Below are 26,044 nucleotides of genomic sequence, written 5' to 3'. Positions count from 1 at the left end.
CCAGCCCGCGCCGGGCGCTGCCTGGGGGGGCGCTGCGGCTGCGCGTCCTTCCGCTCGCGCGTGCCCGTCTCCCCACAGGCTGCCTCGACGCGGGGTCCAGGCTCGCGGGGGGCGCAGAGCCTCCCTGCTCCCCGGCTCTACTCCCCTCACTCCTCTTCCTCTAGCGTCTCCCAACCCCTCCGCCTTCCGTGTGTCCACCGCCCTCCCGCTGCTTCCCCTCGGTCCCAAACTCGGCCTCTTACCCCGTCCCCTCCCCTACCTTCCAGAGCCTCCAGACGAGCCAAACCTTCCCACCACTACCATCCCGGGGCGGACATTGTGCTTTCACCATTGCACAGAACTTTTGTTATTCTGCACATTTCCTTGTCTTCCCGGACAAGAACGCAGGCCAGCTGTCTCCACGCAGCACAGCCCGCCGCCGCCTCCAGGGCGGTCGGGAGCGGGACGGACCCGGGTCTCCGCCCGGAGGTGAAGACCCGGCTCAGCTGTGCCGGGCTGGACGCTGGCGGAGCGACGCCCGAGTCCCCTCCTTTCTCGCAGACACGCCCCGGCCTGAGGCTTGGGGAAGGGCACGAACTTGACTTTCAGCGTGGAGAAGGGCAGATGACCAACGCAGGGAGGGAAAGGTGGCTGCCGGGAGTCGCAGCCGTCACCGCCCCGACCCCAGGCTGCAGGGACCGCGGCGTAGGGTCCGAGTCCGCCCGCCCGCGCGCGCACCTTCCGAAACGAAGCGGCCCCCCGCGGAGCCTCGCAGGGGGCTGCAGGGCCCGCCCCGCCGGCCCTCCGTCCCGGTCCGGGGCGAGCCTCTGGGGGCCTCCCGCCGTGGCCGGAGGCCGAGGGTCCCCTCCCCGCCCCCACCGCCGGTTCCTGGCTCCGCGATCCCCTCCCTTCCCCGCCCGCCCCCGGCGGCCGGCGCGCGCGGTGCAGCATGCGGCAAAGCTCTCTGCATAAATTATGCTCATGACGCAGCAGCTAAAAAAATCCAAGTAGCAGAAGGAGGGAAAAAGGGGGGAGGGAGAAGGGGGGGCCGTGGAAGGGGAAAAAGAAGGAAAATATATATACCTGACCACCCCCCCACCCCAGCTTCCCCGGCCCGCTTCCCCTCCGTCCCGCCCCCGCCCAGCGCAGCCCGCGAAGTCCCCTCCGGCTCCGTCCAACCCGGGCTGGGGGCCCGGGGGCGGCGGCGGGTCCCGACCGGTTCCCCGGCCGAGCCGAGCCGAGCCGAGCCGCACTGGCTTCTTTGTCTACAGGCGGCGGCCGCCCCGGGCCCCGGCCTCCCGGCCCAGGCTGTGAGATGAATCTCTAATCGGTAGCCACCAGGCACCCGGGGCGAAGGCGGCTCGGGCTCGGGCTCCGGTAAGTAGCGGGGTCCGGGGCGGGGAGGGGTTTGCACGGAGGGGGAGGGGGCCGGGCAGGGGAGGTTTCGGGTTTGGTTAATATGCAATGCCCGTAATTAGCATAATTTATATATTTATGATAAAGAGAAAAAACTGCCGCGGGGCCGGGGCTCCAGGTTGCTGGGCCGGGCGGCCGGGAGCTCTGGGAGTGGGGCAGCGCGGGGTCGCCCGCGTGGGGCCGGAGAGCCCCGGGCCGCGCCCAAGCCTGTCCGCGGACTGGCGGAGACCCCGGGAGGGGCGGGGGCGGCCGCCAGGTGGACCCCGTAGGAAGCTGGCACCTGGCCCCTCCCCGTTTCTGCTCCTGGAGCCCAGGTAGGGTACACACCGTAGAGCACATTCTGCACACAGACCCCGTGGCAACCAGGAGCGGATTCTTGCCCCACGGGAGAACCCGGACGCCTGGGTTCCCTGTGGTTAAGGTCAGCCGAGGCGGCCAAGGCGACCTGTCGCAATTCTATCTGATCACAATACACAGGGAGGGTTGGGGGACTCAGGGTTAGGGACCTGGCGTTGCTGGAAAGGTTGGAGGGTCACCATCGAGCAGAGCATGAGTAGTTCATAAATATTTAATAACAATATTATTATTAATAAACCGTCATAATAATGGGCCCTATATATGCTCCCTGGGCACTCTTCTCTGGCAAGGCCGAGGGAGCTCCAAGGAGCCTAGCAACCTCCACTTGAGCCTTGGGATCCCTCATTCAAATATGATTAGAAGCTTAAAACCTACACGAAATAGCTTCAGCTGCTGGGCGGGGGAAATCAAATGCAGTCAGAAAGCCTTCCTGGGCAAATGAAAGAAGTTCTTTGCAGAGATTTTAGCCTCATCTCTTCTTTCTGCATCCTTGTTCCAAAAGTAGAGGGCTGGTCTTCAGTTGTTCATGGACACTTACCCCTCCTACCCTGATCTTGGTCGTCTAAGGCAGTCAACACTGATGGACAAGCAGTGCCTTCTGCGGAGTGATTCCATGGAGGGTTCAGTTTGGATTGAAGTCCTCGTGCTCCCGTGATGTTTCTGTGGCCTGGCACTTTGCTATCTGCAGTAGAACTTCACTCATTTGTTCACTGGTCCCACAGAAATACCTACTGTGTGCCACATGCTAGACAATACAGATAGAACTTCCTCTGTCATGGAGTTTTCATTTCAGTTTGGGGGACAGGCAGGTCATGAACACAGAAACAGACAAGATAATATCATGTGATGTGACGTGTGTGTGAGATGGGCTATTTCTTCTATTGGAGGTACTACCTGGCAATTAAAAAGTCAGAAAAAAATTGCTTCTCTAAGGGTTTTCTGCATTATTAAGGAATACAAGATTAGATCATTTGCCACTCCCCAAGATTTACTCACTATAAAGTCATAATAATAGTCTTTTACATTTTTATGGCCCTTTATAATTAAAAACATTTTTATGCATGCTTATTTCAATGACAAACAATGGCGACAGCAGTGACAATTACATAATGTTTGCTGTGTGCCAGGCCCTGTTCTCAGTGCCTTCCGTGAATGTCATCAATTTAATCCTCACAATTATTCATGAGATGGGTGGCGTAATTTAGCCCGATTTTACAGATAAAGAAACTGAGGCTTAGAGGGCATTACTTGGGGCAGAAACAGTACTCAGCTTGGGTCTTCTGTCTTTAAACACCAAGCTCTTTCTGTGTCAAAATGAGGGACAGTGAGGCCAAAGATGGAGTGATACCCTGGGAGAAACTGGCCAGGGGAAGGAGGGCTTGGGAATGAGGAGCAGGACAGGCACGTCGGGATGGGGTAAGTGTGACCACGATTCTCCAGAACTCAATACTAATTTGAAATCGTTTTAGGTAGCCCTAGAACTGGAAATAGGGGCAAACAATGTGAAATAGGACATGTGTTTGAGAAGGAGCGTAGGAAATACAAGGAGGCTAATCGATATGATCTGATTTCTACACTATATTATATTCACCAGCTCCCTGGTGTGTGCCGGGTATTACATAGGCACTGGCCTACGAGGATAAGTAAACACACCTTCTTGGGACTTACAGCCTGGTGAGGGAAGACACCTACTTTTTATTTTTCATGTTTTATTTGCCCCCTCCCTTCACCTTGCCTGGGATGAATCAAGTATGGGCACAAGGGAAAGGGGGGAGAGGGATAAACTAACCCTAACTTTGTCCTTATAAACCTAGTCGTTACCGTTTGACTCTATATTTCTAAGATTACAGAGGGTATGCTGGAGGAAGGGGTAAGAAAGCTGTTCACTCCTTCCCTGTCACTTTCCTTTTCCCTTCCTCCCAGCCCCTGCGTGTGCCTAGCCAGCCTACCACCAGCTTGGCAAGCCACCGTCTCTGCCCAGGGCTCCGGAGTCCGCGGCGGGAGGTCTGCTAGCTACCTTTTTCCAGGTATCCCAATCTTTGGGTGCCAGGATAGCCCCATCGGCCTTCGTTCCACCTTCCGAGAGGAGGCATGGTGTGATGTGAGGACGGTAGGGATCTGGGGCAGGTGAACACCTGTTGAAGTTTGAATTGGCCACTGCCTTTCCCCTTGGGAAAGTCACCTGGCCTTTCTCTGTCTCCATTTCCCTGCAGATAAAAATGGGGATCATAATAAGAGCACCATGCTAAGCATTTTAGTTACATGATCTTATACCATCATTATAACAACCCCATCAGTCTTGCTGCTTTAATCACCATTTAAAAATAAGGAAATTACACTTCAGAGAGATTAAATCAGCCACCTGAGATCACTCAGCTGTTTCATGGCCCAGCTGGGATTTGAAGCTCATACCCTTATCTCTCTTTGATCCTCAACCTTCTCATCTGTGAAAATGGGAGTAATAACAGCTAATTGTCCTTGGTGCTCTGTACCATAATTCTAAGACAAACTCTCTCATTACTGATCCCTGAGAAAACAGAGAGGTAACTGCCCAGCTGTGGATAGTCACGCCATTGGTCACCTTCAGTTTGTGTTTGCTCTGTGGTCTCATGGGGCTGGTGTCAGAGCTGAATAATAATAGTTAACATTTATTGAGCCCTTACGCAACTCACTACAGCACCATCCACTTTCCAGGTCGGGCGAGGGAGGCATGGAGAGGTCGGGCCTTTGCTCAAGGTTTCCCAGCTAAGAAATGGCGAAACCGAGAGATGAGCCCCAGTTCTTAACTGCTACACTCAATTGAAATGAGACAATGTATGTAAATCTTATAGTAGCTACCATTATCTGAGCACTTATTAAGTGCTAGGCATTGATCTAAATTTTTTACATGCATTAATTTATTGGCAGGGGCTATCACTCTCATTGTTACAGATGAAAAAACGGAGGCATTAAATCGCTTGTTCCAAGTCCCACAGCTAGTAAATATCAAAGCTGAGATCATGAAAGAAAGCCGTCTCTAGAGGGTCCTCCCTTGTGATGCTATGTGTAATGGGCCTGGGTCCCCATAAACTGGCAGTAATTATTATTCTTCACCGGGTGGGAAGAGAAATCTGTGTCCAGGGGCCAGAAATGGCGAAGGGTGGGAGGACATACGGAAAGTCCATCAGGCAACGACAGCTGGAAAGAGGTGGTGGACTTCCTGGAGTCTGGCCATTTAAGAACAGGGCACATAGCCCTGGCTGGGGTGGCTCAGTGGATTGAGCAACCAAAGGGTCGCTGGTTTGATTCCCAGTCAGGGCACATGCCTGGGTTGTGGAGCAGGTCCCCAGTAGGGGGTGCAACAAGAGAGAACCACATGTTGGTGTTTCTGTTCCTCTCTTCCCCTCTCCCTTCCCCTATGTGTAAAATTAAATAAATAAGATCTTTAAAAAGGAAAAAAAAAAAAGAACAGGGCAAGTAATACTTGTCTGTGGAAGGACATGTGGTGTTCCTTCACACTAGGTACTAAAACTGCATGGGCCAGGGTAACAGTGATAGGAAGAGGGGGATTCTGGGCATATTGGAAGGGAGAGCCAACAAGATTTGCTAAAGGAGAAAACGTGGGATAAGAGAGAAGGCAAGGATGATGGCAAGGTTGTTGGGCTGAGCATCTGGGAGGAGAAAGCTTTCATTTGCTGGGATGGGGAAAGCTGCATGTAGGTGAAGCAGATCTGGGGTGGAAATCAGGAGTTTTATCTTCAATTTGTTGAGTACGAGATGATGTAAGCAACCTGTAGGCCACTGGATATACGAATCTAAAGTTCCCAGGTGAGGTCCAAGCAAGATTTAGATTTGGTGGTTGTCACTCTGGGGCGGAGGGGAAGAGTGGGTTGTCTGCCCCATTTTGCCCCAGCTACTGGTCTGTACCTGTCTCCTACTTCCTCTGCTTGTGGCCTGTTTGAGTGGCAACTCTGCAGAAGGTGAGTGGGTGCACAATTTAAATATGAAAGTGGTGTAGAGCTGAAGATGCTGATGTCTGCAAGCAAACTTGCCTGTAAGAATTCTATTAAAAAAGGTGAAATGTAATTTCCCCTAAAAAAAAAAATGTGACTATCAACTGGGTATCAGTAAAACTAATTCCAGCTCAAGCAGCCATTCCTTAGAGTTGACTAACTTCATGCAGAGTACTCTCCACTCCACAAAATGACTGTATATTGAGAAGGTGTTTCACGCCTTGAAAACCTCAGCCACATGAAATGGTAAGGGAATAAAACCACAGAAATGAGTCTGAGTTAAAAGTCTGAATCCCATACAAGTGCCATTTTCCTCTACATGGCATAAGATTCTTCGTACGTAAAATTTCATGTCTGAAACACATGCCATTTTAGAACAGAGGGAAAAGGACCACACAAAACTTCATTGGGCATCGTTTCTGTGCATCCTGTACCACTCTGTGCATCTACCAGACCCTTAGTGGACTGTATTGTCCTTGTGTTTTTATTTCCCTGACTCTCGTGCGAGGCTACAGACTTGACAAAGCTGGGGAATGTGTTTTTCCCCTATCGTATTCCCAACACTCAGCATATAGTAGTAGTCCCTGAAATGTTTGTTGAATCAAAGCATTTCAGATTTTTCCTGTATGATCTCCGGCTATTTTAGGGGGGGGTTGATTTGTTTGAGATTTCCAAGTATTCCTCCAGGTGTCTTAGAATGTTGCCCTTAGCCTAAAGCAATTCCTAAAGGAGAATGGTAAATAGAACCAGGTCCCCTAACTCATCTCGGTCTCTTCCCCTGAAAGACCTGGATGGTCCTGGGCCTCTGGATTTTTAGATTTGGACAAATGGCTTAGCACCCTCCGCTCATTCCCCCCTGAGGTTACCTGCGTCTTTAGATGTTAGCACAGGAAAGCCAGGGATAAGTGAGCCAGCTGTTAGCCAAGCAAGGTACCTTGCCAGGTTTGCCTCAGGTGTTTTCCACACTCAACTCAGTGGAGAAAGACGGCAGAATGGGAGGCTCTGGGTGGGCTCTGGCTCTCCAACCCCCAGCTTTCACCAGAATTGTCCAAATTATTTTTTATCATTATTTACATTTTTAAATATTTTTAAATGTTTTATTAGTCATATTTGTTCAAAATACTAAATTTTCATTTTAGAACTTGGTTTACAGAACCAACCCTAAACTGACAATCGTCAGGATACCTTTCTCTAAGCCAGCGATTTTCAACCTGTGTGCTGCAAGAATTTTTAAAACATGCAACATCTAACTATTTAGGCAGGGGCACTGACCTCTTTTCCCTTCGATTGTCAAATAAAAAAATGACAACAGCCAACACAGCAATAGCTGTTCAGTGCGAATGGATCAAAATTATACTTAATTTTTTTCGCACTTGAATATATGGGTTTCAGTCAATGAAAATACACGTGAAAAAGTAAAACAATGCAGGACTGAGGAGGTAGGGAAAGTTGAGGAATCCAGATCACTTCTCTGCGCCTAGTTTCCTCATCTATATGGTGATAATAATGCCCCTGGCCCCTACCTGGCATGAGTCATACTTGAATTAGTTACAAAAAATGCTTAGCACAGTAGGCACTCAAAATAAAAGTTAATCGCCTACTTTTTTACATGTGTCCAAACCTATTTGTCCCCTTTATTCCTTTTATTTCTCATGGCTACGGTTTGTGCCTCCAGCCAGACAGCCTGTTCTTACACGGCTTCTCCCACTCCTCACTGCTCGGGACAGGCTGCTCTGCCAGCCGTTGTCGCTCTGCCTCCAGTGTGAGAGGCCAGCCTGCCTTAGGCCACCGCCACAGAACCACCTGAGCGCTGACTCTGTGGGACCCACCTGCCAAATAGACGCTCCGGGAATGTTGATTCAGGACGAATCTGGGGCTCTGTGTATTTTAACAAGTGCTCCAGGTGATGACCAGACACGTTCAGGTTTGAGTCTGTTTTAATTTAATGCCATCTTTACCATCTCTTCCAGGAAGTCTGCTCAGACTCCTCCCCTGAGAAGCACTCCGACACCCAGAGGGTTCCTTATCCATGTCTGAGCTTCCGAGTGCCTGGGTGGGAGTTTCCTTGGGCTGTGCTGAGTATTTTCTCTGCCAGTAGACGGGGAACTCCCAGGGATGGATGCCTGCCCCTCTCTGTCCTCTTGTCACCCTGGTTCTTCTGAATAGGTTCTCCCCGGTTGCTGTAGGAGGCAAGACATTAGTCTTAAAGCCCTTAGAATCCTTTCTGTCTGCAAATTCTTGAGGGAACTTACCTTCTCTCTTTTCCTACCATTCTACTTCTGACTTTTTGAGATAGTATGGAAATTGAATTACTGTGTCATATCAGCCTGTGCTTTTCCCACCCCACTTCACTCCACAGGATGTGCTAGGTGTGGGCCCACCCCACCCCACCCTGACACGTGACCATGGATCCAGGAGCTGGCCCAGAGTCATCTCTGACTGTCAATGAGCAGGTACTTTCTGGGGCAGGAAGAGGTGGGGGAGTGAGGGTGATGGAGCAGGGGGTGTCAGAAAGTAGGAAGACCCCATAGAGCCTCTCATTGTCTGTTTCTTACCAAAGTTCATGGTCACTTCGCCTGCCCAGGTGTACTTGCCAGGTAGGATTTCTCAGGGGCTACATTTGGGGATTTAAGCTGTGACTTTAAAAAGTAAAATTGAAATATACAAACATCTGTAAGTTTACATGGGGAAAGATTTGAACATTGGATAATTTGCTCCTGATTTTTCTTCTTGTTTATATATATTTTCTAATTTTTCTTCAGCGACCATTTACTACTTGTGTAATTTTTAAAAGAAGAAAAAAGATTAACAGCTCTTAGAATGTAATGGGCCCTGGCTGGTGTGGCTCAGTGGATTGAGTGCCTGCCTGCAAACCAAAGGGTGTCCAGTTCAAGTCCCAGTCAAGGCACATTCCGGGGTTGTGGGCCAAGTGCCCAGTAGGGGGTGTGCGAGAGGCAACCACACATTGATGTTTCTCTCCCTCTCTTTCTCCCTCCCTTCCCCTCTCTAAAAATAAATAAATAAAATCTTAAAAAAGAAATGAAATGGGAGTGAAGTCCCTCATGGGTCAAGTTTGAGTCAGAAAGGCAATTGCTTCTGGGGGTTTATTTTACTCCAGCTCCCCTGATGGGTCACATTGTCACTTTTTCCAGCAGAGTCTCTGGCTGAATCCAGTTTTCAGGCTTAAGGAGAGTGTTGTGGGGGTGGCTTCAGGCACAGGGCAAATGCAGGGAAGCTGGACAAAGAGCTTTCAATGTACAAAGTGTCCCTGATGTTTGAATAGCCTGACTGGAAGCATTTCCGTGCCGGAGGTAAAGAGCGAGTGCTGGTTGTTTGAGCAGAAGGCCGTGTTCTGAGGGGGCCCAGTGGCCTCGTGCGTGGCTGGGGCACGGAGGCTTCCTTCAAGGTCAGAGCTGGCCCACAGCAGATGGCGCAACTGTTGCCACAGGCCCACGGGTACAAGCTCCAGCCAGGGGTGTGGGGCGAGAAGGCTGTGTCTTCAGTTGGCTTGTAGGGAAATCTTGGCCTTTACCCCAGAGTTTTGGAAATAAAGGAATCATGAGCTGAAAAATTTGCTCAACACTGTGGAGCATTCATTTTCCACTGCTTTACCTTTGAGGGAACTTCTGTAAGGTTTCAAGGGTTGTGAGGCAGGATTCACTCCTTGGCCCAGCGTAAGCTATAGATACTGTGGTAGGGGCCCTTGTAGGCACACACCGATATCCTAGCAGCCAGAGGCATCCTTGCAAGGCTGCAGGATAGACCTTTTACCGCTCCCTGAACTGAGTCCAAGAAAGAGAGCAAATGGAAATATCCCCAAATGGTTTGGCTTTGTGGGACTTTTTCCAGCTAGTGTCAGGCCCTTCCCCCGCACCCCGGGGCCTACTTTCTCTCGGCCTACAGCTTGCGCCAGCCAGGCTCTGGAACTGTCAACAGGACACAGTCCTTGGGACAGGAAGTCTGCATACTCAGGTCTCCTTTCCTCTCTAACCTCAACCATACCCAGAGCTCCCGTCCCCAAGCCGGGGGTCTGTATCAGCCCCTCCTCCAGCACTGTCCTGACCTGTCTTTGCAGGTCATCGTGATGTCAGGCCATGAGACCATCCGGGTACTGGAAGTTGGCGTGGATGCCCAGATCCCTGCTGAAGAGGAGAGCAAAGGACTGGAAGCTGTGTCTGCGGAGGGCTGCCAGAGCGGAGGGCCTGCTGAAGCCAGCGAACCTGCTGGTGAAGCTGGGCCAGACAACCCAGACTCCTCTACAGAGGCAACTGGTACGAGGCCATTGCCCCCATCTGGCTGTGTTCCACTTGGGTCCCTTCCTGTGGTTCCCTGGCGCCGAGAGGGCTTTCAGGTCTTGTTGTCTTCCTCCCCACTGGACAGCCTTTGGCCATGTCCTCTACTTCTGGCCAGCTGTTAGGGCTCTCCTGCACTCCTTGTCCCTACAACTTTAGTTCTGGTTTCAGTCACTTCCAGACCTAAACTGGGATGGGTCAGCTAAGATGATCGAACAAATCTCAGAGAGGGCTCCTAGGTCTAAACCAGACCCTTGGAGAGGACTAGACCTTCAGGATCCTGCCAGCCCTTCCTACTTAGTACCTGCTGTGGGGAAGCTGGGAGGTCCCAGAAGCTGGGGATGGGAGGGCATCTTACTTACCTGGGACTAAGGATGTGGGTTAGGTAGGACCTTGCAGAATGCCAGCTGGGCTGGTGTGAGTCAAGCCTGGTGGGCTTACTTCTGCTGTCCTCCAAGAATGAGTTGAGGGCGTGAACTTGATTCTCCTACACGGGAATGGACGTGGCTGGTCCACCCACACTGTCTTTCCTAATTACCTGCAGGAGGGCTATTCTAGAGCCTGGGCTGGTACTAGGCACTGCTTTCTGGTCATTTCAGTGAGGGACTTTTCTCATTAATACCTTGCAGAATAGTAACCTCCTTTTGCAAGAAGCCTAGGGCCTCCCTTGCCAGTTCCATCAGAACATCAGGATTCATCACCCTTGCCTTCTGCTTATCTTCCCTTCCCTGGATTGGAGATCTGGACTGGTGGGGGTGGGCTAAGAGAGGGAGCCAAGAAGATAACAAATGAGAATAGACAGGCTTCAGGGAAACAGCAACTTCTCACCCAGGAAAATGCTAGACCTTACACCCATTGCTCTACCTGCCAAATGGGGCCCTAGTAACTTGGCTTATTTCCCCTCTTAGTAATATGACCCTTTTCCCCTTACGTGGAAATATACTGCTTCCATGTTGAGGTCAGAATGGGGCCACTACCTGAGTGGCCAGGGGCCAGTGCCCTGCAGAGCAGGCAGGAAAGACAAGGATTCTTTCCCTTAACCACCTTTTATTCCTTTCATTGTGGGGATGAAGCCCTTTTTCAGAAAATTTGAGAGGTTTCCCAGCTTCATCCACAGTGTCTTAACTTCCCTCCTTACCCTTCTAAGGATATTCCATATCTCATTTCTTCTGGTGTCTTAATGCTGCTCCTTCTCCAAACCTGCTCCTGGAAATAGATCCTAAGTCAATTATTTACGCCTTAGCATGAGCGTTTATGGTAGCCTGCGTCTTCTTCCAGAGGTTGGTGTTTCGCAAAATTTTCCTTTGTAAAGGAATTTTAGTTATCGTCACACAAGCAAGGGAGGTATTTTGATGGTACTTCCTAAGAAGCTGCCGGCTTAAATCTAGGACTTAATGGGACCTTTCTAGATATGCAGTGTTAAGAAGCATTTCCTCTTAAAACAAAACAAAGCTAAGGAATAGAAATCTTTTTCAGGATGAAAAAAAATCGAGTGATTTCTGACACTCTAAATTACCTCCAAGTCCTTGTCACACATCCGTGTTTTTATCATTGTGTCTACCAAGGGTAGACTGTGGAGTGTGAGTCTGGCCACTGTGCTGTTTCGGATGCCCGGTTCCTTTTTGACATAGATTCACAAACCTGTTCTGGTTTTGGCCATTGTCAGACTGCCTGGTGTTTTATTGTCATAACCAGTGCTGCTTTGAATGTCTTTGTATTGGTCCTTTGAAAAATCTTTTTCTTTAAGGTATAGTCCACTCAAATTCCTTTTGAAGAGAAATTAATTATGTAGGAAGAAGTCATCACATGAAAAAGCACAAAATCTTGCTATCAATGAGAGGAAAAGTAGTTGGCTATGAGCTACCGCATGCCGGTTAAGCCGGAAAAGTCAACAGCAATAAACGCGGACGGGGGGACGCGGTGGAGGAGCAGGCTCATTGCCCACGTTTCTGTGTGTCATTCTTTCTGGAAAGCTGTCCAGCAGGAAGTGACAGAAGCTCCAAGTGTAGGCAAACTCTTGGATCCCTTGGTCTTACTTTGGAAATATATTTATTTTTTAAAGACTTAATTTATTTATTTCCAGAGAGAGGAGAAGGGAGGGAGAAAGAGAAGTAGAGAAACATCGATGTGAAAAAGAAACATCGGTTGGTTGCCTCTGGTACGTGCACCTGCTAGGGACTGAACTCACCACCCAGGTGTGTGCCAGGACCAGGAATCAACTGACGACCCCTCACCCTGCAGGATGGCGCCCCAGCAACTGAGCCACATGGCCAGGGCTGGAAATACATTCTAATAAAACAAATAGTTCATTCCTTTGGCTTGTAAGCTTTTATCATTCATGTTTATCATATTCCTGTTTTTCACTGTCCTTTTTATAACTCATTATTATTTGTCACACAAAATGTTTTTAAAATTTTTTCTAGGTTCAGATTATCCTTATCTTCTTTAATTTTTTTTAGTAGTAGTTAGAAAAGTATCTCCTCTCCACGAGGGAGAGAAATCTGACATTTTGCTTTCTTTTAGTATTTTATAAGGCTTTTGTTGCTGTTGCTGTCTCTTTAATTCCCTAAGCAATCTGAATTTTTTAACTAATGTACTATGAGCAGCACAGTCCTGAGTTAGCGTGGTGCCTTTCCGGAGTAAAATATGGGCTGGGAACACAGGGCTGGACAGTGATCTCATTCGTGGTTCCCACTGTGGCCAAGTGCTGTGTCACAAGGGAACTTGAAAGAAAAGAGACCGAGACGCACCGGTCGCCGGTGATGGAGGCAGCCGTGGGGAAGTGAAGCACAGCGGAGGGAATGTAGTCAACATTGTAGTAACTACGTGTGATGTCAGAGGGGTACTTGGTGAGTTACAGAAATGTCTAATCTCTAGGATGTACACTTGAAACTAAGATAATATAGAATGTCAGCTCTAGTTGAAAATTTTTTTTAAAATTTAAAAAAGAAAAAAGAGAGAGGAGAGGTGACTGGCCTCCACTGCCAGATATTCTGATTTATTAGGGTCTGGAAATCTATGCCCAGCCAGTACTAAGAGGCCACTGATCTGGTCTAATACCCATTGCCCAATACCTAGACTCCATTTAATGTCTCACCGCATATAAAATAATAACCCTTTTCCTCATTGTGTGGCTTTGAAGAGGCTTCCTGGTGGATATCCCCAATACGTGACAAATCAGGGCAGCAAGAGGAAGCTATAAGCTGGATGAAAAGCTCTAGTTCATGGGAAGTTCTTTTAGGAGCTCTTTGAAGCAGCTCATCCGGACTCAGACCTCAGGGACCTGCAGAGAAAAGCTACCTGGCCCAGAGAACCACTGTGGTCCCAAGTGTGGCAAACGCATGTCTAATTTTCAGGGGCTGTCCTTTCAAGGGCTGCACCCTGCAGAGGCCTTGCCCTTTCCCCGAGCCAGCACCTGCACCTGAAAAGGAGCCTGGAGATGGGCTGAGCAACGAGCCGAGTTGCAGGATGAGCCGAGGGAAGCTGCTCCCAGTGACTCTGTCTAGCCCTTCCCTCCCAGACACGTTCCCTTCAGGCCCCTCTACTGATTATGTGATAGGTCACAGTGCTCTGTAGAGCTAGGAAATGAGAGACTGATGCCCAACTGTGCATAGGCTTGCATTTTCATCTAAGTGTGGGAAGGAGAGGGCCTACGTTCTAGGTCTGGCACAAGAGGTCTAGGTCTGGTCTAGTGTCACTACCAGTAGCATTTGGGAGGCTGCCTTCTGGGCCAGGGAAAGCCAGTGATAGGTCTTGGGTTGTGCAAAAATACAATATGAGGCTGAGAGTTGCCACTTCAAGTTGCAGACAAGACATTCTAGCTGGTCACCCCTCTGTTCACACCAGGCTCACTCTTTGTCCTTTTTCTCAATGCCACATGAAGTGAAGTCACTCCCAGCGATCCCTTCAAGCCCTGTCCCTGCTGTCGCCACCTTCAGCCAAGCCCCAAGCCAGCCTCAGGCATCACAGACCCTGACGCCACTGGCTGTCCAAGCTGCCCCCCAGGTAAGAGCCACCCCTGGGACCTGGACAGAGGGCAGTGGGCAGAAGCAAGGCATGGGATATGGCAACTTCACAAGGCAGGATAAGGAAGGGGCTGTGGCTTGGAGGGAGGGAGGGAGGGAGTCCCCCGTTAGGCGCCCCTGGCCTTTCCCCTGCCCTAGATGAGGCCCACTGGGAAAAGTAGGTCTGCATTTGCCAGGTGAGCTCCTTGGGTCCAGTAAGGGTTGTAGAGTTACATTAACTCTTTCATGCCACAGGCCATCCGTCTATCTAATGACGGAATGAGTGAGTACCCTTGTCAGTTCTTCCACTGGGTGCCTGGAAAAGTTAATGCATTGCTCACAGTCCTCATGTAGAGCATGGGGCAGCCCCATAGCACAGTGAGCTGTCTCCGGAGTGCTGAGCTCCCTGTGACCTTTCACCGTGCGCACAGATTTCCAAGCATTCATCAGGGGCAGCCTCCATCAAAGCTTCTCGGAAGCCTCTGTGGGCCCTTGGCCATCTGGTTCCGTAAAACACTGGTCCTGTGGGTGAGGGCCCAGGGAAGCCTGGGAGGCGGCACTCTGTAGTGGCAGAGGCCTGCGCACCCTCGGCTGTCGTGTGAGCAGGGCCCAGTCCTGTCCTGCGATTTGGCAGCTTCTCTGAAGGCAGATAGTCTGGCCAGGCACCCCCCTCAAGACCGAGCCTCCAGCTAGGGCCAGGGCTTGTCCCCGCCCTCACTCGGCCTTTCCCCCACTGCCCTCAGAATGCTTTGTTTGTGCTCAGCTGGGTCTGAGAGACCCAGTGTTTGCGCTGTCAATGTTGATTTTTTTTTTATTTTTTCTTTTCTTTTTGAAATCTTGTTTGCTTTTGCAGGTCTTGACTCAGGAAAACTTAGCCACAGTTCTGACAGGAGTTATGGTTCCAGCAGGGGCAGTTACTCAACCTCTTCTTATCCCCATCAGTATTGCAGGTCAAGTGGCTGGTCAGCAGGGGCTGGCCGTGTGGACAATTCCTACAGCAACCGTGGCTGCCCTCCCAGGACTGACTGCCGCTTCTCCTACGGGGGGAATTTTCAAGCCACCTTTAGCCAGTCTCCAAGGTAACGGCAACTCTCCCCAGGACTGCACCTGGCCCCCCACCACTCACCACCACCATTCGTGCGTGTGCACTTGCCATGTCGGACTCAGAGCCCACAGCCCACTCAGGACGACAGCCCTGGAGTCTGGATCCGGTGTCCCAGGCACCCAGCCATAGAGCTGCTGCAGCACCTTGGGACTCTAGGCCATGATGCCGTGCTGGCCCAGCAGGCCTGTCTTACTTCGGCCAACTGTCTAAGACTGCCCCTCCCCCCACGCCAGAACTCACCCCATGACCAGCCTCCTGAGAAGGACTGCAAGAAGACGCAACTTCTGGTTTTGAACCTACACACCTCCAGGCCCAAGGGAGGGGGGATGAGAGATGTTGGCGTGTGCTGCCCCCCGCGAGGATCAAGGGAGTCACAGCCGCCTGTCCCCTTGCCCCACCGCCCCAACCCCCTCTCGTTCTCGTGCCGGATCCCTTGGGATTGGAGCTGCCCTAGGCTGCGGCTGGGCATTTGAGCACCTCTGTCTCTGCCTTGCTCCGTAGCAGCTGCCGTGCTGAACACCGCTCTCCCGGCACCTGTGCAAGCTGCCCCACCGGTACAGGCATCCTTGCCCGCCCAGCCCCGGCCACCAGCTCAGCCCCAGACGCTGTTCCAGACCCCGCCGCCGCTGCTGCAGACCACGCCTGCCATTCTACCACAGCCCACTGCTGCCACTGCTGCTGCCCCCACCCCCAAGCCAGTGGACACACCCCAACAGATCACCCTCCAGCCTGCAGGCTTTGCATTTAGCCCGGGAATCGTAAGCTGCTGCCCTCACCCAGGGCTGACCAGGGATGGACTGAATCTTGGGCCAAGGGTAGAACTGACAGGGGAGGAAGGAGGTGGAGCACCAGTCCCCTGAGCGTGGCTCTTTTCCAACACACCAGCAGAGATGGGCTCCCTCTGTAGCCTTCTTGCAGCTGCCAGCCCGTCCATCCCAGATGAGAGCAGACAACCTCTGCCAAGAGGGCTGGGCAGATTCTCCAGAGCCTGAACCACTGGACCAGCCTTGGAGGGTGGGATGATGTCTGGGGATTGCACACTTGTGAGCTGTCACTAAGGTGGAGCCGGAGGCTCACAGCCCCCACTGTCGGTGTCGTCCCCCGTGGCTCCTAGTTTGTCAGTGGAGCTGTTAGATGTCACTAGAATCATGTCGGCCACTCCACCCGGGCCCTTTTGCCCTCCCAGGCCTGGCCTGAAAGATTAGCTGGAGTTATTCTTCCAGGGCTTTGACCCCATCCTTCCTGGCCAACCGCTGCCATCCCTAGCCCTGAATGCTATTCAGCTGGAGGACATGGGCCTGTAGCCCACGTTCCTACATATCCGCCCCACATCCCTACCTCCCCACCCCAGTGCCTTGAGTCCCCTTCTCTCTGCCTTGGGCTCTTTCTCTCCCCTCAGCCTCTGAGCAAGGCTCTTCCTCCGCCCACAGATCAGTGCTGCATCTCTCGGGGGACAGACCCAGATCCTGGGCTCCCTCACTACAACTCCGGTCATTGCCAACGCCATTCCCAGCATGCCAGGGATCAGCAGTCAGATCCTCACCAGTGCTCAGGGACAGGCAAGTGGTCAAAGCCAGGGCTGGGGGATGGGAGCTGTGGAGAAGCCGGCCAGAGGACCAGGACTCGGGCTGAGGGTCACAGAATCTCAAACAGGGCGTCAGCGTGCTGTTCCCATCTTCCATGCAGCAGCTGCCTACTGATGCTGAGACCAGGCATGGGCAGAGCTGCTACCTTGCCCTAGAGGTGCCCACTCTAGTTGAAGTGAATATCTACGTCATTTATGGAGCATCTACTTTGTGGCCAGGGTCTGTGCTAGGTGGTTTCTCATACATCATCTCACTTCGTTTGGGTGTAGATGTACTAGGTAGAGACTTTTATTGACATTTAGTGGGGAAGAAGGCTGAGGTTTAGAGAAATGAAGCCACACAGCTGAACTGTGGCAGAGCGGGGCTCCCATCCGTCTGTCTGCCCCCACGCACAGACTCGTTCCTGCTCCGTCACAGCTCTGCAGACAGGATAAAGGAAGCAGCCCCCAGACTGAGTCCTGCACTAGGCTGAGGAGGAGACTGAGGCCCATAGGGTTTAAGTGATTTGTCTAAGTCCTTTCCCCAGCCAGTGTGGGGATTTGGGTGCAGGGTGGAGCTGGATTCCGCCCTCACACTGAGGGTCCCTGCCTTATTTCCTCCCAGGTTATTGGAACACTCCCGTGGGTAGTGAATTCAGCCAGCGTGGCAGCCCCGGCACCCGCCCAAAGCCTGCAGGTCCAGGCTGTGACCCCCCAGCTGCTGTTGAATGCCCAGGGCCAGGTGATTGCAACCTTGGCCAGCAGCCCCCTGCCTCCGCCTGTGGCTGTCCGGAAGCCAAGCACGCCTGAGTCCCCTGCTAAGAGTGAGGTACAGGGACCGGGGTTGGGGCTGGGGGCTGGCAGTGCTATCTAGCATGACTGTAGGCAGGACAAGGTTATTCTCTGAAGCCCCTGGGAAAGTGGGGCACCTCCTCAAAGTTAGGGAAGGTCCAGGAAAAAAGGCTCACACGATTCACACATACTCTGCCCAGGGAAACTGCACACGCCCCCAACCCCTGCCCACACACCAACAACTTGTCTGTGTGCCCTCAGAGGCCAGTGCCGTTCTGAGAAGGCCTGGGAGGAGGCGGGCCAAGTAAGCGGGGCCTTTGCCAGCTCCGGGGTGAACAAGCTGCTGGAAGAGCCCTGGGAGGGTAGTTCTGCACCCCTCCCTCTTCCTCCTGCACCCCTCCACCCCTCCACTCTGTGCTGTGGCTTTGCTTATTCATGTATTTGTTCATTCTAAGAGTGGTCTTTGCGTGCCTGCTGTACCTCAGGTACTAAAGATGTAGAGGAGAGTAAGACGCCCTTTGTAGCCTCAGGTAGCTCAGCATTGGAGACAAGTGCAAGGCAGCCTGACAGAGACTCTGAGGGGGCATTGTAAGGAAACCCAGAGAAGGACGCGCTCACCAGACTATGAAGTTCATTACAAAGCTTCACAGAGAAGGGGCACTGAACTAATCTTAAGGGATGAGTTGGATGAGAGAGGCTTTTACCCCTTTTGCAATTAGGAAATTGCAAGCAGTATCGGGTGCAGGGGTTCTCAAACCTGAGGGGGTGTCAGAACTACCTGGAGCGGTTGTTAGAATGCAGGCTCCCAGGTCCCAGCCCAGACTTTCTTATTCAGTAGGTCTCAGGTGGGACTCAGGAATTCCGCTTTATAATGTGTCCTCAGGTATTGAGGCCCATGGTTCTCAAACATGGTTGCTGCTTCCCAGCTTTGTGAATAACCCCTTTGCCTCATCTGGAAAATGGAAGTTACGAGAGGACCAATTTCAGAAGGTTTTGAGTATGAAGGACCTACTGCACAGACAGAGGCCATTAACACTCTAGTACACAGGAAGAACTTGAAAAATAGTGTTTTTATTGTGGTTGCTGTTAAGAGCTAGCTAATGAGAGTGCATGGAAGGGTTTTTAACAGGAAATGGCTGATTAAATGTGCATTAAACAATTTCCTGTCAGCAGGCGGAGCCAAGAACTGAGCTGTGGTGAACTTGAGTCCTTGTCACCTGTTAGGAGACAGGGCAGCTTCAACAGTTCTAGCAAAAAAAAAGGGACTTGACCTGAGCCTAAGGCCCTAAGAAGCAGAAAGGACTGGACTTGAGAGCTACCGAGAGGTAGAATCCAGAGAACAGGACCCATCCTAGAAAAATCTGAACTTTTCCAGAAGGTTTTTAAAAACACAATACTAAAAATACTAATTTCATATAGTTATAGTTTCTTGCGATTATAAATAATACATGATTTTTATAAAAATTCCAAGATTATATGTAGTGTAGAAAAGTATGCCCTGGCTGGTGTAGCTCAGTGGATTGAGTGCGGGCCTGCAAACCAAAGGATCACGGTTTAGTTCCCAGTCAGGGCACATGCCTGGGTTGCTGGCCAGGTCCCAGCCCGGGATGCACGAGAGGCAACCATACATTGATATTTCTCTCCCTCTCTCCCTCCCTTCCCCTCTAAAGATAAATAAATAAAATCTTTTTTTTTTTTAAGTAAAAATCCCTTTTAATTCCACCTTTATTTTTTCCTGGAAATTTACATGTATTTTTTAAAAAGAATTATTCCATCAAACCTGGTTTTCACTTGCCTTTTTGTTTCCACTTAGCGTGTGACCCTGAGCTTGCTCCCGCCAGCAGAGAGAGATACCTGGCTCTTTTGAGTGGCTGCCCCGTGTCTCCTTGTAGGGAGGTCCCAGGCATCATTTGCTGGTTCCCTGTTAGTGGATGTTTGGGCTTGGGAGGCTCTGAAATCAGGTTGGGTTTCTCTTCTGAGGACAGAGATTCAAGAGCAGTTTTCTCAAGGGTGGGTGCGTGTTGGGGCTTTGGCCAAGCGTACTGAGCTTTCTGAGCCTCAGACCTGCCTGTGCCATGGGTGGCCAGAAGGCTCCAGGTTGTTGGGGCAAGTTGCTGTGGGCTTATTTTGGAGGTCATCGTCATTGGGTGGGTGATAAGAAGTAGCTTCTAGTCTTGTTTTGTTGGGGCACAGGTGGGAGTGTGGACATCATGCCTCATTTTGCCCGTGTCTCTGATCCATGCAGGGACTCCGACCCCCCCGAGCTGGGCAGGTGGGCAGTACGGGCTTGTTGGCTCTCTTCTCACAGGTGCAGCCCATCCAGCCGACGCCAGCTGTGCCCCCGCCTGCTGTGGTCATTGCCAGCCCAGCCCCAGCGGCCAAGCCATCTGCCTCTGCTCCCATCCCAATTACCTGCTCGGAGACCCCCACTGTCAGCCAGCTAGTGTCTAGTAAGTGGCTCCTGGAGGAGGTTCTGGAGAAGGGGAGAGGCATTTATTTGGACACGCCGACCTCTTTGGATGCTGTTCTCCATATAAATTTACTGGAGTCTGAAAGGGAAGGGCAGATGCGCGATGCCAGGGACTGTGTTTCTGTCGAGCTGGATTCTAGGCGTGATGAGAGTGGAGGCTGTTTCTCTCAGTAGCCAGGCCGTCGACTGTCTCTCCCGTGGTCCCTAACCCAGTATCCGAGGGATGTGGATGGCTAGCGGGTATGCTTGGTGTCCAGGACTGCAGAGAATGGGGAGGGTCAGCAGTTAGAGCTGGAAGAACTTGAAAATAGACCCCTGCCTCCAGACAGGTTGGTCCAGGCCCCTTTTCCCTCAGTCTTATTTGTCGTAGGGACAAGGTTAATGAAGATCTTAGGGGTATGTGGGTATTTTGCCAAATGTCCTCACCCCTCTGCAGCAGGCCAGGCCAATAGGCTAGATAAGCAGTGATGATCATCTTCCCTCTGCACTCACCCCTGGTCCCTTCCTCTCGCCTAGAGCCCCACACCCCAAGCCTGGATGAGGACGGGATCAACTTGGAAGAGATCCGGGAGTTTGCCAAGAACTTTAAGATCCGGCGGCTGTCCCTGGGCCTCACACAGACCCAGGTGGGGCAGGCTCTGACCGCAACAGAAGGCCCGGCCTATAGCCAGTCAGCCATCTGCCGGTGAGTAAGGCTCCTGGGCAAGGTCGGGGCCTGCTAGGTGTTCACAGATACCTACCTGGGTATCTGACCTCGTTCTTCTGCCTTGCTCCTGCCTTCTTCCAAACACTGAAGGCTGCTTTAAGCACAGATGCAAATACTTGGGGGAGCCAAAGACTGATCTGGTCCTTCTGAGGGGCCTCTGATGTTTATCCTCCAATCCGAGCCTTTCCCAACACACGGTCTTTATCTGGGATGCCAAGACACCAATCCATTCAGGAATCCTGGAGGGAAAGGAGTACAGCTCACAAAATTAGTCACAAAGGTGGGAACTTCAGTTCTGACTCGGCTCGCAACTGTGCCCCCCCCCCCGCCATGCTTCTGTCTCCCCCTCTTGTAAGGCACGACTGGAAGGTGATGCAGCTGGCTTTCTCTGTGCAGCGCACAGACTGGGTCTGGTGCCGGTGCCACAGGAGGGGGAGCAGAGGGTTTCAGACACCAGTGAGGGCGTGGCTCAGGGGCGGCCTGAGGGTCTCATGGGCCTTCCAGTTCCGCAGACAGACCACAGCGCCTCTCAGACTCAGCGCCACAGTGGGACGTCTGCAGTCACGTCGGGCTGACTTACCGACGATGCTAGGAGGGGGTAATTAGAGGGGGACGGCACTGATGACATCCATTCACTGGGGCCTCGAGAGGTTATACCTGAGAGGCCCTCTCTTGGTGAAAGTTCTGGAGTGGCTGTTCATGTAGCGGTGCACTGTTGTCACTGCACTGCTGGACCGAGACCATGGGGACAGTCCCTCTGCCATGACCTGGGACCCAGAGTAGTCTGAGAAGTCTGGGTTTGCCTGAGCCAGAGGGGGCCTTGGTGGGGGTGGTGAGGACCAACACCTCGAGGGGAGTGCTCCCACCCAGTGTGGGGGGCAAGACACTCTCACTGTCCCTTCCTGGGCTTGGGTCACCTGCAGGTTCGAGAAGCTGGACATCACGCCCAAGAGTGCCCAGAAGCTGAAGCCGGTGCTGGAGAAGTGGCTGAATGAGGCCGAGCTCCGGAACCAGGAAGGCCAGCAGAACCTGATGGAGTTTGTGGGAGGGGAGCCCTCCAAGAAACGCAAACGCCGCACCTCCTTCACCCCCCAGGCCATCGTGGCTCTCAATGCCTACTTCGAGAAGAACCCGCTGCCCACAGGCCAGGAGATAACCGAGATTGCCAAGGAGCTCAACTATGACAGGGAGGTCGTGCGGGTCTGGTTCTGCAATCGGCGCCAGACACTCAAGAACACCAGCAAGCTGAATGTCTTTCAGATCCCTTAGGGCTCAGCCCCCAGCCCTATGTTCCAGCACTTTGTACTTGTCCCTTGGCGCCCGGCTGCAGCCATGGCTGTGACAGCACCTGTCATTCTGCTACACGTGGCTGTGCGTGTCCTGAGTCTTGAGACTCCACCGTGTGCATGCGTGTCAGTGGCCTCCCTCCCGTCCCCCACATATTGCACACCACGGGGAGGCAGAGGAGCCCGCCCAGAGTGCCAGGCTCTGGCTGGTCCTGCCAAGGGAGGGAATTGTGGTGTCACTTAAAGAAGCACTTTGGTAACGTGGTTTTTGAAGAGTAAATTCTGCCCCGTCTTTGGGGCAGGGCTGTAGCAGCCCCTAAGGACTGGTCGTTAGCTCTTGTTTTCGATGGCGTTCTCTTTTCACCCTCTCTTCTCTCCTCCTCTGTGTAAGTGTGGCAGGTGTGGCAGGTTCGTGTCCGTAGAACCACAGGCTCACCCCCCTTTGCCGGCAGGCACTCTGTCCCCTGAAAGGCCCTAAGAGACACAGTTCTGGAAAGTGTGATGTGCTGCTCAGAAAGTCAGACTCGGTGTCTGCCTTGACTTCAAGGTTGGAAGGTTCCGCAGCCCTGGGGCCAGAACATGGCACCTGCTCTCCCACCTCTCCCTGGTTCCTATGGAGGAAAATTGCACTAAAGCAGAACCTTTTCTTTTGTAACCCACGTTGGAAGGAAGCAACAGAGAACTCTAGCTGTCCTGGAGTTGACCTGGGTCTGTGGTAGGTCAGGAACTTACTAAACAAGGCCATTCTTCCAGATTTTAATCCAGTCTCTGGCCATGACCATCTCCTTCAGAGGAGAACTTGCAGCCTGGAAAACCCGCAGTCCCAGTAAACAGGCACTTTGGGGAAAAACAAGGGAAGAGTGCTGGCTCATTCTCTTGTCCTCACATTGTTCCCCAGGCCTGGGTTGGGGCCTTCTCAGAGGGGCAAACTCAACAATAACCTGGGCAGCAAGGCCTGGGAGAAAGGCCAACATGGCAGCCCAGGAAGGTGACTTCCACCTTCTGTGGAAGGTGATTTAACTATAACTTTCTCTGTCACTTTAAGCCTTGGATACTGGAGGAGAAATCTTATTTTGTCCAGAGTCTTAGACCCTGTGTTTGTGTAACCAATCTCCCCAGTGTTCCACTGAACCAAGAAGACCCCTGGAGCCAGATGGCTTTTTCCTCCAGAGAGGGTAACCATGGCACTTTGGGGGTTGGCGGCTCATCCCAGTGCCTGAGTTTCCCAGTGTGGCTGGGCGACCCCTGGAACTCTGCATGCGACTCCAGGAAGTCAGCCAGCACTGAGAGGTTTGCTTAGATGAGCCCAGCCTTGCTGTGTAGACTGTCCGTCCAGGGCTACGCGTCACAGGGGTCAGCCGCCACCCACCCCCTTCACAACTCCTGTCCTGACAGAGCCAAGTCTCTAGCAGCTGGCTTCCGCTGCCCCTCACATGACACACCCTGAGGAGGTGACTGCCAGGTGAGGGCCTGGTACCAGCTCTGGTGGTCACTGCAGCCACCTCTTAGCCTAGCTTCCTCTGGCATGCTCTTTCCTTTCCTGCCTACCACTGGTCCCTCCCAGCCCCGCAGTGCCAGCACGGCCGCCCTCTCGGCAGCCCTGCCAGTGGGAAGACAGCCGTGTGTCAAAGTGCCACATGCACACACTCCTGCCCACTGTAACGGAACCAGCAAGCCGGCCCCAGTGCAGTGGCAGTGAGGAAGCGCTTGGGTATCTTGCCTGCCTCAGATTCTCAGGAGAAAATGTCTCCAGAGGAGGGAGGTTCCACACTCAAGTTCAGGGTTATCAGCCTGTCTCAATGAGATCGAGGGGTGTTGTAAACAAGTATTCAGTAATAAACTACTGGAGTTTGTTAAGGATTCAGTGATTTAGCCTCCAATAAATTAGAGAGATACAGGCTCTCACCCTCAAACACTTGTGTTCAGATGCACTTTCTTCCAGGTGGGTCACGGTACCTGGGGAGTAACAGATAACCCAGGGTGTGTCCATCTGTCTGGTGTCAGGGCAGGAAAACATAATGAACTGCTGGTATAAATTAGGGCTGGCCCTGCTGTCTCACCTCCTCTCCTTCCCAAGGCTGGGCTACAGCTAAACCATTTTCTCCTCTGCAGGGAGGATGGTGGGTCTTCCAGAGGAACAGTGTTGGGGGTAGAATATTTACAGACTGAATACCCCAGGCAGAAAGGCGCAGGTGTCCCAGAAATGTGCCCGAAGCAGAGCTCACCAGCCCACAATCTCCTGCTTCCCTGCTGTAGGGAACCCCCCACCCTCACCCCGGGAAGCACCTGTGGCCCTGAGGTGGGTTTTCGGTTTTGTTTCTTGTAGCATCAGACTCTAAAGGGAGTTGATATCAATTTTGTTTTGAAAGCAGCTTTCTGGACTTAAAGCCAGAGTTCAGTGTCTCCTCCACCATGGAAAGGAGGGAGAAAGGGCGGTTCTGGTTTTATTGTTTGCTTGTGGTTTTGTTTGTTGGTTTTTGTTTTAAATAAATGAAAGACCAAAACTTCCTATGGCCTGGTGAATTAGCTGAGACCTTTGAACCTGTGCTTTGCATGGTATTTTATCTGGGCGAGGTCCAGGGAAGGAATCTGGCCAAATGGATGGAGGAAGACACTTGAATTTGGAATGAGAATCCCTGACCTTTTTTTGTCCTTGGACATCCAATCATCTTCCTGTGGTTGGGTTCCCATCCTGCCTCATAGGCCAGGCTCTGATGCTGAGGTTCTGTCTGTCTCTGACATGGGGCTGAACCTACTGGGGGCTGGAGTGAGGGGTGGGGAGGGGAGAAACACTTGATGTTGTCGTATGGAATAAACAGTATTTTTCTTTTGTACTGGTCTGCATGTTTCTCCTTCACCTGTCAGGGTGGGGACATGTGGGCCTTCATGTCAGAGGCCATTATCAGTGAGGGAATGTCAGGGAATTATCAGTGAGCTGCTAGAGCCTATAGCCTGGAAGATCCCACTGCAAGAGGGTGAAGGCCACGCATATGCTCTGCACTCCCGCTTCAAAAGGCCCTGCCGCTGGCCCTCCAGCCACACCCCCTCTGTGGGGAGCAGGGTCCAGGGGATGTGCCCTTTCTCTTTCTAGACCACCCTGCTGGGTCTTCACTTTGCTCTTCCCCGGGCCTGCAAATGTGAGGGAGAGGCCTGATGCGTGAGCTCAGAGCTGGGAGAGCACAGCTGTCATGTGGGCCTCTCTCTGCTTGTCTGCCTCCAGGGAGCAGGGTGTACGCCGTGCTGCCCTGTGGCCTGCCCTCTTCCCCTCTCCGCCTACCTGGTACCGATGTGGTCTGGACCCCGTAACCTGGATCGGTGAGAGCAAGGCATCACCTTGGATTCCACCCAAGCAGAATTTCTTTTTTTTTAAATCTCACTTGAGAATATGTTTATTGATTTTAGAGAGGGTGGGGGAAGAGAGAGAAACATCAGTGTGTGAAACATTGATCCTGTTGCCTCCTGTACATGCCCCAGCTGGGGACTGGACTTACAACTTAAGTATGTGCCCTGACCAGAAATCGAACCTCAGACCTTTCGGTGTACAGGATGACACTCCAACCAACCATGCCACCCGGCCAGGACCCAAACAGAATTTCTGAGCCAGGCACTGTACTGGGTTCTAGATCATGCCCTAGCACCCCACCTCCACCCAAGGGACCACAGATGACCGGATACTGATATAAGGCTTAGGGATTGGAGGAGCTTTACAGTGCTGTGAAATAATGGATCGAAAAATTAGATCAAAGCCAGCACTTACCTCCACCCAGATCTCACAGCCCTAATGCTAGCTGTCCACACTAGGCTGTGACTTAGTACCTGGGCCAGGGGCACATTGTAGGTGCTTGGTAAATTTCAGATAGATGACTGAATGTATTTCCTATTCTCTCCTTCAAGGAAATAGTAAGAACTGACTTCAGGCTACTGGGAGAAAGCAGGTAGAGGGAATTCTGCTTAGCTGTGCAGGTTTTAGGCTGTGATACGGGAGTGGATGGAATCTGGGTAGCAGCTGGCGGTGACCGGAGAGAGGCAGATCCCATCAGAAAAGTCAGTGGAAGCTGATAGCTCTGGCTCAGACCAGTGT

At 52.0% G+C, this 26,044-nt stretch overlaps 1 protein-coding gene across 14 annotated transcripts; it reads left to right on the top strand.

The window, feature by feature from the left end:
• The first annotated feature begins 5 nt into the window (after positions 1–5).
• POU6F1 (POU class 6 homeobox 1) lies at positions 6–24,729 on the top strand. 14 transcript variants are annotated; one of them, XM_037137011.2, is made up of 14 exons: positions 7–689; positions 1,251–1,356; positions 3,676–3,779; positions 7,420–7,668; positions 8,104–8,197; positions 9,820–10,015; positions 13,920–14,041; positions 14,894–15,119; positions 15,647–15,903; positions 16,576–16,704; positions 17,335–17,538; positions 19,810–19,951; positions 20,488–20,656; positions 21,601–24,729. In XM_037137011.2, exons 5-14 carry the CDS (start codon positions 8,150–8,152, stop codon positions 21,944–21,946), a joined length of 1,839 nt encoding a protein of 612 aa, XP_036992906.2. In that variant the 5' UTR covers positions 7–689; positions 1,251–1,356; positions 3,676–3,779; positions 7,420–7,668; positions 8,104–8,149; the 3' UTR covers positions 21,947–24,729. The 14 variants fall into 14 exon arrangements, with proteins under 14 accessions (XP_036992969.2, XP_036992906.2, XP_053517718.1 ...); XM_053661743.1 differs by having other exon boundaries at positions 3,676–3,862; XM_053661742.1 differs by having other exon boundaries at positions 7–626; positions 3,676–7,668.
• The last annotated feature ends 1,315 nt before the right edge of the window (positions 24,730–26,044 follow it).

The sequence above is a fragment of the Artibeus jamaicensis genome, unplaced genomic scaffold (assembly GCF_021234435.1).
Source record: "Artibeus jamaicensis isolate MK-2021 breed Jamaican fruit bat unplaced genomic scaffold, CSHL_Jam_final contig_233, whole genome shotgun sequence".
Classification (NCBI taxonomy): domain Eukaryota; kingdom Metazoa; phylum Chordata; class Mammalia; order Chiroptera; family Phyllostomidae; genus Artibeus; species Artibeus jamaicensis.
This window is presented reverse-complemented; position numbering and strand designations above follow the sequence as displayed.

Coding starts and splice junctions, on each gene's coding strand:
- POU6F1 (XM_037136996.2), top strand. CDS start 9,549: ATGGAAATATCCCCAAATGGTTTGGCTTTGTGGGACTTTTTCCAGCTA. Junction 15,120..15,646: donor ACCTTTAGCCAGTCTCCAAG/GTAACGGCAACT, acceptor CTTGCTCCGTAG/CAGCTGCCGTGCTGAACACC. Junction 17,539..19,809: donor AGTCCCCTGCTAAGAGTGAG/GTACAGGGACCG, acceptor CTCTTCTCACAG/GTGCAGCCCATCCAGCCGAC.